The 12,834-nt window shown below is 34.3% G+C and overlaps 2 protein-coding genes across 3 annotated transcripts; both read right to left on the bottom strand.

The window, feature by feature from the left end:
* Window positions 1–2,199: 2,199 nt before the first annotated feature.
* On the bottom strand, window positions 2,200–7,426 carry LOC143222659 (uncharacterized). Of its 2 annotated transcripts, XM_076449453.1 has the most exons (3): window positions 6,992–7,426; window positions 6,670–6,796; window positions 2,200–3,920 (listed from the first exon to the last, which is right to left on the bottom strand). In XM_076449453.1, the coding sequence occupies exons 1-3, from the start codon at window positions 7,424–7,426 to the stop codon at window positions 3,904–3,906; spliced, it is 579 nt and encodes a 192-aa protein (XP_076305568.1). In that variant the 3' UTR covers window positions 2,200–3,903. The 2 variants fall into 2 exon arrangements, with proteins under 2 accessions (XP_076305568.1, XP_076305569.1); XM_076449454.1 differs by lacking the exon at window positions 6,670–6,796.
* A 1,480-nt stretch (window positions 7,427–8,906) lies between these two features.
* LOC143222660 (uncharacterized) lies at window positions 8,907–10,438 on the bottom strand. Its single transcript, XM_076449455.1, has 2 exons — window positions 9,971–10,438; window positions 8,907–9,489 (listed from the first exon to the last, which is right to left on the bottom strand). Exon 2 carries the CDS (start codon window positions 9,384–9,386, stop codon window positions 8,907–8,909), a length of 480 nt encoding a protein of 159 aa, XP_076305570.1. The 5' UTR covers window positions 9,387–9,489; window positions 9,971–10,438.
* Window positions 10,439–12,834: the final 2,396 nt, after the last annotated feature.

Genomic DNA, 12,834 nt, shown 5'->3' with positions numbered 1-12,834 from the left:
GCAAAAAGTCAGATGCGTGTAAAAAATAAATCGATAATTACGTTTTTTTTAATATATCAGTACATTAGGTCTTACAAATGTGAAGGTTATGTTTATTTCTCACAATCGATTTTATTTTGACTTTTGTCACAAAGCTACTTGAATATCAAATACTGTGCAAAATCTGCATATACTACCCCCCCCTCCGAAAAACTGAAAAATCCACCATGTTTATATTCCTTTACGCATGTAGAATTTCTGTGAATATTATGCAAAAACATCTTGGACTAAATAGTCAGTGGACATGGGAATCCACCTCCCCCCCTCCATAATACACCGTGTTTAGGTTCTTTAACGCTCTCTCTACAATTTCTAACGAAGTTAATTATTTGAACGTAACAGAACTAATTTTTCATGCACACTCACACATAGTGAGTATCAATACATAGCTTGTTACTTGTACAACAGTGTAATCAATACATTGTTATTTGTACAAACGTTTATCAACATAAGTTACAAGAAAAAACGTCGCCATACGGCCGCATGTTTCTACTAGTAAATACCTCATTAAAAAAATTAGAGTAGTGAACATTTTCTAAACAAAAAAGTATTCTTTTTCTGGGAAGTAATACAAGGGAAGAGACGTTTTCGGATTGTTTCTTTAGTGATACGTAACTTCATTAAAAAGATTCAATGTACAAAGCTTAATATTTTTATATATTTTACTAATATAAACTGTAATGCTCTTATATATGAAAGGTGATACCGTTTATTGAAAGATATTTTATACGAACTACGAAGTCTCAGTACTACATTTAAAAATTGTATCAATAAACATATAGTCAAATATTAACGTGCAGTCCGAAAGAAAGTTGTGTTTATTTTTGAATTTAGAGCAAAACTACACGAGTACTATGTGCGTTAACTATCCCTAATTTAGCAGTGTAAGACTAAAGGGAAGGCAGTAGCCATCACTACCCACCGCCAACTCTTGGGCAACTCTTTTACCAACGAATAGTGAGATTGACGGTACGTTATAACGCCCTCACGGCTGAAATAGCAAGCACGGTTGGTGTGACGGGGATCCGAACTCGTAACCTTCAGATTATGAGTCTAGTGCCTTAACCACCTATCCATTCCATGCCTGTTTTCATTGTAAAGCGAGTACTTTTTATTTAAAACTGTGTTATATTATACAGAAATGGTTGTTACACATACTACAGTTATTTTTCTAATTGTCCAAGTTCTGAATACCCAAAGTTTCAAATGTATGAATTTTTGTTTGTGGTGTCGTTTAATATATAGCGCATGAGTTTTGGTATATACATAGATACTGAAAAACGCGCTACCACCGTAAAAGTAAGATGATTTATACAAGTGTTTAACAATATTTATTTTTTAAGAGTTTTGCAGTACATTTATTTAATATTAAGTACAGTAATAGAAAGGACTGACAAGGTTTTCAAATAATTCATGCGCCGAAAAACCATCCTATTGAATTCCTAAGTGAAAACGTGTCATATATATATATACTAATAATAAGATAAAAAGGTCGCTAAGGTTTACGGTACATCAATGTTTCGTCTACTTCCTACCCCAGTGGTTCCCTAACTGGGGGTAAATTACCCCGTGGGGGTAATTTAACAATTTATCGGGGGTAATGGAGGGGTGACAGAAAAAAGTTAAAATTCTGAAAATCAAGAAAACATTGAGGTAGCTGGTATTAGGATTAATGTTAACTTAGTCTTAGTATGTAAAGTTGTAAATTAAACCTATTTTAAGTATGTAATAAAGTTAAACCAAATAATAATAAACATCAAAAACTAATATACAGTAGTAGAAAAGAAAAAAATATGTATCTAAGTGTGTGGTGACCTAAAAGTATTTTGACAAGTATGCTTCAGAACACAAGTCACTCAGTAACCCTGATGACTCATCGACGTGTCCGGTACGCGTCACTCACTGCCTGAGGTTGCCTCTATTTCACACTGTCAGTTTCCATGTGAGCATCAGCCGAGGTAGACAAAACCTGGTATGTATGTGTACTGCCCTGTGGAGTATAGTTAGTATTTACCTACTATTACATCATTCCTATGCTGAATAAGCTCTTTTAATGCTATCTAGAATGCCATGAAAAAATAAATAATAAGTTCACATTGTTCACACTTTTTATGCAGTTTTCTTTTCTGCAGATTAAACAATAAAATGTCTAAAAGCGCACCTACTCTGACGCCTTTCTTCGCTATGGCTTTGTGAATTTACCTTCTGGTGGAGAGGATCGGCCACAATGTGTAGTATGTCACAAAGTGTTGACAAATGAAAGCCTCAAGCCATCAAAACTCTCAGCTCACCTCCAGAAGTGCCATCCAAATCTTCAAAATGAGGATCAGGCTTATTTTCAGCGCCGGGCTGTAGCACTGAAGAATAGTTCGGTTCATCTGGAATTCAAGCCCCCAAAAGCTACAAGCTGCGGTCGAAGCATCTTACTTTGTTGCATATAAAGTTGCCGGACAACAAAAATGCCACACCATTGCAGAGAATCTGATTATGCCTTGTGCATACGGGATGGTAAGCAAGGTATGTGGGGAGGATCAAGCGAAGAAACTGAGTGTCATATCTCCATCAAACAACACAATCCGCCGACGAATCGATGACATGGCATCAGATATTCTGTCCCAAGTTACAACAGAGATCAAGGAAAGCTCATATAGCAAATTCTCCTTGCAATTTGATGAATCGTGTGACGTAGCCAGTTGTGCTGTTCTCCTTGGGTTCGTTCGTTACGTCCACCAGGACAAGACCAAAGAAGAGTTCCTATTATACGAAAATCTGCTGACAACCACGAAGGGAGAAGATATCTTCAATATCATCAACAGTTTCTTTACCACGAATGGATTGGATTACGTTCAACAGGTAGGGAGAGATGTTTATATAAAGTCTAGATTAGTATAAATACAATGAATTACATGGTATATAGTCATATAGTTTTATTTATTGTACAAGTAGCTGTAGTGTAGCTAATATTTTATACATAATTCTCAAAAAAGTATCGTGCCTGTCGTACTGAAATACTAAAGTACCAAAATAAATTAAATTAAATTAAAACCATATAATTATAACGCAAAAGATAAGTAAGAATGACTAACTGACGCAATCTATAATAGTTTTTCTTTTTTAATCTAGGTCTCCGTCGATGATGGGTCGTAATCGTGGATTACGGGGCCTCATACAAGCTGTGAATCCAGAAATTTCTGTAGATCATTGCATCATTCATCGGTACTCTCTTGGATCAAAAAGCCTGCCTGGTAATCTGATATTAGTGTTTGAAGATGTGTTGAAAATCGTCAATTTCATCAAGTCCAGGGATGTGAATTTGCGCATATTCAGGGAGCTGTGCAAGGAAATGGGAGAGCAGTATCAAGTTCTGCTCTACCACACCGATGTTCGCCGATTGTCACGAGGCAAGATTGTACGTCGAGTCATTGAGCTCCGAACGGCTCTTAAGGAATTTCTGAAACAAGAAGAATCTCCTTTTGCTACCAAGTTCACTGATAAGGAGTGGCTTGCTCGACTGTGTTACTTGGCTGACATAGTTGCGGAGCTGAACAGTGATAATCTGCAACTCCAGGGCCAAAACACGACTGTCATTGATGCCCATCACACTGTGACTGCATTTCTGGGAAAACTGAGACTCTGGATTCGACGCTTGGAGAAAGGAGTGATCGCTCAGTTTCCCACCCTAGACCAGTTTGTTGAGGAGAATAGTTATGATACTGGATCACTTTTACAGACCATCAACAAAGAGATGAGCGACCATTTGAAGGGGCTTGAAACAAGCATGCAGCACTACTTTCCAGAGAGTGACCTAAAAACAGCCAGTCTTCAGTGGATCATTTATCCCTTTTCTGTACCTGATGAGGCCATTCATGATGGTGATTTCCCTGCAAAGGAGGAGTGGATCACAATGCGAGCAATTAAAAGTGTAATTCAGTGTAAATAAATTATATAAATAAATTGTAAATAAATAAAGTGCAATATATCTCTAGTTTAATTTAGCCATATATATCAATGTTGAAAACATTTTGTCAAAGGGGCAACATGCTTAATGTGGCATGTTAAGTTGGGTAACAAGCTGAAAAGTTTGGGAACAACTGGTTTAGTGGATCTGATGGCCTAGATGACCAAACAAGTCATATGTTGCTCTTAAATTATATGTATTTATATGTAAAGTGCTAACAAATACTACTACTCATAGCAACTCATTCCATAAACCAATTGTCTTTTAACAAAAACAAAAAACATCTGTCTTGACTATACTCTTTCCTGTTTTCTTTAAATTTTAACTTGTAAGCAGGGGTTTATTTTAACTTTTCCAGGAAGTGGTTAGCTGAGCTAGTGCTAGAGAAATCCACCAGCAGAAGAGACATTCCACTAGCCAACTGCACTTTTCAAAGACTGCTTATTAAAAGTGTTGAGTTATAATTTGTATTAAAGAAGGAATGTTAAAGAAATAAAACATCTCCACATAATATATTGCAACAACTATATAGTCACCAGGATGCCACTGTAAACTTTTCTGTACAGCTTAACATTAATAGAAATAAATTAATTTACACAGGAAAAAAAAGAAAAAGGTTGTGTCCATAAAGATGGTTAGTGTTTGAAATATAACCACCCTCAACCAAATCAATCCCCACAAGCATGCAGTCTTACTTAGAGCATTTAAAATCTATACATCTGTACACAAAAATACTTGGTAATTTAAAATGTTGCAAATGTCACCTCCAAACATGAAGATATCTTCCTTTTTTGATATATCATGAAAAGGGAAGTAGAGTGGTGATTAATTTATCATGATTATTGAACACAAAGTAGCTTTACATTAGTATTTAAATATGGTATAATAAGTAAGGTATAGAGTTGTCGGCTTGGGCTAAAAAACTCCTGTACGTATAGCTCTGTAGATAGAACATCAGAGTTTTAATATGATCTGAGGGTTTCTAATCTGGCTTACTCGTGAGAAAATGCATTTCACCACTTTCAAATAACTCCAAAAGAAAGAAAGGATCTTGACAGTTCCAACAGAAGGTTATGCACTAGTTTTTGATATCTCAAACAGAAAGAAAGGTACTGGTTTTTTGATAATTACAAGAGGAAAAAAGTTAGTTCTTGAAAATTACCACAATTATGTACTGCTTTTTGGTGTTTCCAATATATAAATGATACTTGTTCTGGATAATTACAATAAAAATAAAAGATACTATCCTTGTAAAAATTTTAATCAGTAATAATAACAATGCCCATGTATTCATACTCTTATATTATCTTATATTGTAGTATGCATGTAAACATAATTTACAAATTGTAGAGTACTGTACATATACACAAACAATTTAATCACCCTAAAATATTTAGCTTTATTCTTCCAAAGATAAGTTTCTTACCTGTGTGCTAATGCCAGATATGATTTCTAGAGATATGCCTTAATGAAGGAGTTTATAATTTGAAGAAAAAACAAAACACCTTGCCCAAGGACCAAAATAAAAATCTACACATTCATTCTGCATTCCACAAAAAACTAGAATGTAATTTTAACAGCAAGTACAATTATTATAATTCTGTTGGCAGATATATGTTGTTGGGAATAAATTATACCATATTTTGCATCCAAGTTTTTCATATGAACCTAAGAAACTAATAAAAGAAGTTTACCTTATTTCTACCATGTAACTAAAGTGGCAATTAATGTGCATATTTAACAATTTAAAACTTTTGTATTTCTTATCAACTTGTATATCCTTCCTAGAGTTTAAAATCAAACTGTAGTTAAAAGTAATAATTGTTTTGCATTAACTTAAATGTTTGTTTCCATGAGAATTACTAATGATTTGTGAATTAAATGTATATAGTTTTGATCTGATACACATTTTACATTGACTGGTGCATGCCAAATACCTGCAGTTCTGAATTTCCAAGAATTTGCACATCTTCCTACAAATCTAATTTTCAGCAGCAGAATACACAATATAAAAAATAAAAAAAGCCATCATGGTAAAATTTGGTGTCCTAGGCACCGAGTAATACAAGAAGTCCTTGTGAAGTGACATAAAACAAACAAAATGAGCAGTAGTTATAAATTTAACAGCAAAAGGGTTAAAGCTCTGTTGACACTTCACTTAAAACTTTGGTCTTCTAAGAAAAGGGAGGAAAAACCTATCAAAAAAAAAAAGACTCTAAATTGTGGACTTGTTTCCACAAGGACATAGGAGGATTAGATATATGTAGAGCATGATTTATGTAATTAAAATTATTATAGGTTTAATGATGTTATGGTAATCTGTTTAAAGATGGAATGAAACGACTGTGGGTATAAGCTTTAATTTACATAGTAATAGGTTCAAGCTATGAAAGCCTAGCAGCAGATCATGCTGCAAAAATGACTTTTTTTATGTTAGAGTAATAAATTTGGAAATGGTTTGCTTAATAGCAGGTATGTGCAATTAGTTTTGGTTGTTTTAAGCATTTAAGCTATATCCTTACCAGAATAACTTTTTGTTTAGCTCAAAGTCAGTAACTTTCTCTGATTGGAACTTAATTATCAACATAAAATTTGATATTTCAGTTAGCTAGATTTATCACTTTTATGAGCTATATTTGCCTGTTAAGTTATAGGCAATATTTTGAACTTACAGGCATAGGTTAAGCACTGTGATGACATATGATAATAGTTCAAAAAGATTATCTTCAAATCAGCAGGCAAACACTGTTGAAGAAACATTTCTACTTCATTCCAGCCTTTTCTAGTTAAACCTTGCTTCTAAAAAAAAAAGATTTTGTTGCTTTAGTGACTGCTGGATATCATCAATGAACCAAACAACATTCCACTAACCTATTCTTACTAATATTAACAAAAGACTATTCAACTATGGTCATCCACATCTACACCAAATTCAATCTGGTAAAAACACTTAAATCTGCATTATATTCTAATCTCTAATACAGAAAAACTTACTGTCTCTTGATTAGCTTGGAAGATATCATCATCGGGTGGTAGAGGAAGAACAATCCAATTATACTTCCAAAGCTCAACAGGGACCTTCATGCGTTCAAAGTCTTTCCACTGGAACATTAAAGACTCAAAGCATGTCAGACAGGTGATAACACTTTCCCCTCTGTTTATTGCTAGAGAACCAACTGGTCTGGGATGCTCGATGAGAAAAGGGAAATCTTCCACAGATATGGAGCGTGTGCACTTCCTGTAAGTTGTGATTCCACATATAAAACACACGTAATGGTAAGTATCGTACTGACGTTGCCAGGGGTTGCTATCTTCAGGATAAGGTGAAGTTTCAAAAGCATTCCACTGAGCTGTCAACGAGTGATAACAAAAAGTACACACAAAACAGCTGCTATCTTCTTTAAGAGGCTCACTTCCATCAGGAGGCATATGTTTGAACAGAAACGGGAAGAAAGCTGTTTCTTCTTGGTTTGGATGTGCCCATAATGAATAGGTTCGAGTTGCTGAAGAATATTCTCCACACACAAAACACACTGCAGCAAAGTGTAAAACCACCTTCTAAAGGATCAGCAATTCTTCTGCTCAGTTGAGTTTTATCAGGTGTTGCTGCATCCTCTAACTTGAATTTTGACTTATTTATGAAAGAACTAGTACTTGGTCCAAAACCTGCATCTTGGTATGTTAACTGTGGTAGTGTGAGAGTTGTGAATACAGGATTAACTGTAGTTAGCAACACTTCATTTTGGGTTGAGTTTGCATTTCTATTGCAGGCATGCTTATCTTAGTGAGAAATCTGAAGTTGTAGAACAGAGACCTGTGGTGAAGCATCATGAAGTGAACCACATGATGTTAATGAACTTTCAAGTTTTACAGTTTTTGTAAAAGGTATTTTATATTGTCTTTTTTCATTTGGCATTCTAACAGCTTCAAATGTTTCCCACTGGGTTTTCATCCAAGTTTGACATTCGACACACACAAGAATTCTCCCTTCATAGTCAAGAGGTTTTGCTGTAATTGGTCTAGGCAAATCTTTAATAAATGAAAAAAACATTGCTCCATTTTGAGGATTAGTGTTCAGAAATATTAGTTTATCTGCTTGCATAGATTTTCCACATAAATAGCAACCTGGGACAGAAGGTATAGAAACAGGTTTAAAAGCTCCTGTTAAATGAAGTTTTAAAACACTAGTCAACTCAACTGGAGCATCACTCGTAATCTTGTACAGTCGTTTCTCTTCTGGAACTCTGGACCTTTCATAGCCTTGAAACTGACAGTACAGCTTTCTGTAACAACAGGAACAAATAAGAGCTGCTCCATCACTTGATAATGGAGAAGCACCAAGAGCATGTCTGATCTTCCTAAGAAATGTAAAATATGGTTCTTTGTTATTGGTTGGACATGAGAATACAACTTGAATCTCTTCCTATATATTACGAAAACCACAAAGAAAGCAAGTAAATTCTTGCTGGTCCATAGAAGAATTAGAGGAATCTCGTGAAGTAACAGGTTTCTGTGAAACAGCACGACTACCAGAAAATGTAGCTTCCTTTACTTTAAGATTTTGTTCAGTATGATTAACATTATAACGTTGATACAAGTCCCACTGTTGAAGTAAGTGTTGGTGACAAACTTTATATACTTCAATTTTTCCTGATGAATCTACTGGTTTTGCACCCAAGGGTGCTCTATGCTGTGCTTAGCTAGGAAAAATGGGCAATTTGAAATAGGTTTAGTAAAAATGTCAATTAAACTATCCTTAGAACAACAATCTCCACAGTCAAAACGCACATTAACATTACTATTTTCTGCTGACAGTCTGACTTCAGAGTTTCTGGAAGATCGAACCAAGACACTGAGATCAAGTGCTTTGTTATCTTCCGAGATAATTCCATATTCTATTTCAGATCTTTTACTTTATTGCAGTTACACTGTCTGTCACATTAGACATAATACTGGGTAACTGTTCTGCAAGATCAAGTTTCAAACTATTTGTAGGTGGGGTTTTTGAGCTAAGATCAAAAATGTTTACAGCATATTCTATATCAGGGGTTCCCAACTGGTGGGTCGCGACCCCACAGGGGGTCGTGAAGCCTTGGCAGGGGAGCCGCATAGCCTTGTTAGAAGTAGCTTGGGATAACATTAATTTTATTTCATCAATTACATTTTCAAGTTGCGAGTGCCAAAAGGTTGGGAACTCCTGTTCTACATGCTTGTCTTGTTCCAAACCAGCAAATGGTTCATTATCAAATCTTTTAAGCCAAAAAAGAATAACACAACAAACAAGCAGACACAATACCATCAGGTCCAACTGGATTGGCTCCTTGAGGAGGGGGATGGTGTTCAATTCCTTGTTGTCTTGGTTTAGAATAAAGACTCTGCTTAACTCCATCTTTACCACACACAAAACATATAGATGACCTCGAAGTACTTGGCTCTTCTTTTATACGCACAAGATAATCGGTATTAGACATAGCAAGTTCAAGACGATAGGCCTAAAATTAAAATTTAAGAATAACTATAAATCATAAACGTAAGCCTCTCAATTTTAATTTGCCGATTATATGATTTAATGTTAAATCACCTAAGAATCGCAATATTATTTTCACTGTCACTGAGTATGCTGTTTAATATTAAATCTGTAACGTTAAAATTATCATAAATTTTAATTGGTAATCTTATATTACAAAATTGTTACTAACTTTCCTGATGATAATAATAACGTTTAAACCAGCTGGAAGCATTATAAAAACAACAACAACATTAATACAGAACGAGATAAACAGGGCATTACCAACATTGTACAATGAAACTGAGCTCCAGAAACAGGCCTCGTTGTTTAGATAGTAAACATTCGTGGACAATTCAGAATTAGATAATACGACAAACGCCAGGTAACCCTATCACCGTAACTTAAGTAACACTACAAACAGTGCTAGAATTACTGTAAAAGAGAAACGTAAATCTTACACTTACCTTTACGAAACATTAATGACTTAAAATACTGTACGTTTAATTCATTTGGAAACTTCAATATTCACTCACGGAAGCAATTAACTTTCAAATATTTTTTGTTATGAAACAATATATATTGAATACTTTAATCTTACAACACCGTAAAATTCGCATTCCACCTTACTCCGACTGCAAAATTTACCCATTTCATGAACATATAAACTGCAAGACAATAAAAAGTAAATAAATCCCAACAAGCTTTGCTGCGAATTCAGATGAGGGCGCAAATCTACCCCCCACACAAGAAATTACCTACAGTTTCTCATACAGTCTTATATACATTTGTAGGGAAAATTGCTCCAAGTTGTGGGAATTATTCTTAGATCAGAACAAGAGCTCTTACGGCAACTTAAATTTTATTTTCTTACGATAGTTTAGAAGCACAATAATTACATCTTTTTTTAAAAGTTATTTAAAGAAACTGTACCCTCGTACAGTTAAGTACTTCACAGTTAGAGCATGCGCTCATTAGTTTGCTGTGCCATCTGTTGACTAAGTTAAAAACCAAATAAATAAGGAAAACAAAAACATTTCAAAACATCCAACAATTTTTACCGTTGACTAATATATTATTTGTATTTCTACTATTTCCTTCATATATGCTCTAAAGTACATATATTTCTGAAACTTAAACAATGATTGAAGATTTATTAACAAGTTTAAATCCTACTTTCTTGTGTCCGCATTTTATTTATTTTTTGATATATACGAATAAAACTTTTGGATGAAACGTACGTTAATTATATAGATCAGGTTGGTTTGGTTTGTTTTGAGTTTCGCGCAAAGCTACACGAGGGCTATCTGCGCTAGTAACATGTAGTAAAATAACAAGTTTATCTAATTGTTACCCATAATAAGTATATGTATCTTACAGAATCTGACATTTTGAGGGCAATTTAGTTGTTTGTTCAATATCATTCTATTATCTAAACTTGAAATAAAATGTGTATTTATTCTAATTTTAGAAGGTGAATTTTCAGTGTTTTATTAATTTTTAATATTTTGTTTATTTATTTTAAATATTCGAACAAAGCTATACAAAGCCGTCCCTAATTCAGCAATTTAAGACTAGAGGGTTTGTTTTGAATTTCGCGCAAAGTTACTCGAGGGCTATCTGCGCTAGCCGTCCCTAATTTAGCAGTGTAAGACTAGTTATCACCATCCACCGCCAAATCTCGGGCTACTCTTTTACCAACAAATAGTGGGGTTGACCGTCACATTATAACGCCCCCACGGCTGAAAGGGCTAGCATGTTTGGTGTGGCGGGTATTCGAACCCGCAACTGTGGGATTACGATTCGAGTGCTTTAACTACCTGGCCATGTCGGACCATATGGATCACACCAAAGAGTTAAAATAACACTTGTATTAATGGAAACAGTTCAGATCAGAAAAAAAACACATAAAAGTAACACGAAAATAAAATAAAAGCTACATCACAAAGTGAATTACAGTAAGAGTAACACAGACTACTTCGCATATAAGTTAAGAAGAGAATTTTTGCGCTTAAATTTTGACTTGTTCTTCTGATTAGTTTCTTTTCTATGCTAGAGCTGTGATCAATGAATAGATGTCATTAGCACAACTTTTAGAATAACCATATTTTCAATTCATAAATTGACTTCAAATGAATAAGATGTTTTATAACATTGCAATCTAGATTGAGATTTATACGTTCATAGGTGAACATTAAAAGAAGTATACAGTTTAAAGTAACCATTTAGAGAATAAAAATATGTAAGTTTCACAGTAATGTGATCAAATGATCAAAAGGTAATATAAATACAGCCAGGTAATGAATAATCGTTTCGCTTATTTCATTGGTCAGCTGAAGTGTGACTTGTGGCACTGTTCAACTCGCCTTGAGGATACTTTAAACATAGCTTCAAAGTGTGTTATGAACACTATTAAATTCCGAAACAACCAGGCCAACTTTCAATATTTCAGTATTTATCATATTTTACATGTGTGCCCATCTGTGATATTTCTGGATTAGTTGGAAAATATTCTGACCGGTCTCTTTCTTTCTCACTACATTTTTTTTAAATTCTGCACACACAACCAATTTTTTGAAACTTCCTTAGGGAATAGACTGAACAATCTACCATTTTATTTGTACACTTAACACTGACATGTTCTGTACGGTTTCGCTTTTACTTGAAGACAATTTTATTAGTAATTGTAATGGGCTCGACTGAGAGTGTGAGCAAGGCTAGCAGGCGAAAGGTTAATTTAACATGTCCTTCCCTTTATCCCTTGCGCTCTTAATTTTGGACCGGTTTAAGACGTTCAAAACACTATTACTCTAGGAAATATAAAAAAAAAATCTCACAACATCATTCTGCATACTGAATATTCCACAAACGAAAATGTTAAAACAATAAACAAGCTACATTCATTCGCAGCGGTTAGGCCTACTCATACTGATTTCTACTGTCGTAGCTACAGCAAGATTTTGGTCATAGCATTAGTATAACTACGATATTATTAAAGGGGTAATGGGAGAAAAATGTTAAACACTTTAAATGCGTATATTTAAAATCATATATAGTTGAGAAAACTTTAAGCTTGAATAAAAGTTTAATTCTTAAAACTACAATTACAGATTATTTACATTTAATGTTTGTAACAAAGATTATTTTTATTAAAATACTTTAAACGCTGGGAGGCTGAAATGGAAGGTTTTAGTTCCTTATCTATATAATGTATAATATTTGTGCTGTAAGATGTAGTGTTTTAAACTTGTTTTAGCGAGTGTTAATTTACGTTCGCCGTTTCTTGGTTGTAGAAACATGTTCAGCATTTTGTGGCTGTGAATTCGTGTTA

The sequence above is a fragment of the Tachypleus tridentatus genome, chromosome 8, assembly GCF_004210375.1.
Source record: "Tachypleus tridentatus isolate NWPU-2018 chromosome 8, ASM421037v1, whole genome shotgun sequence".
Classification (NCBI taxonomy): domain Eukaryota; kingdom Metazoa; phylum Arthropoda; class Merostomata; order Xiphosura; family Limulidae; genus Tachypleus; species Tachypleus tridentatus.
Note: the sequence above shows the minus strand (reverse complement) of the source record. Positions and strands in the feature narration are given on the sequence as shown.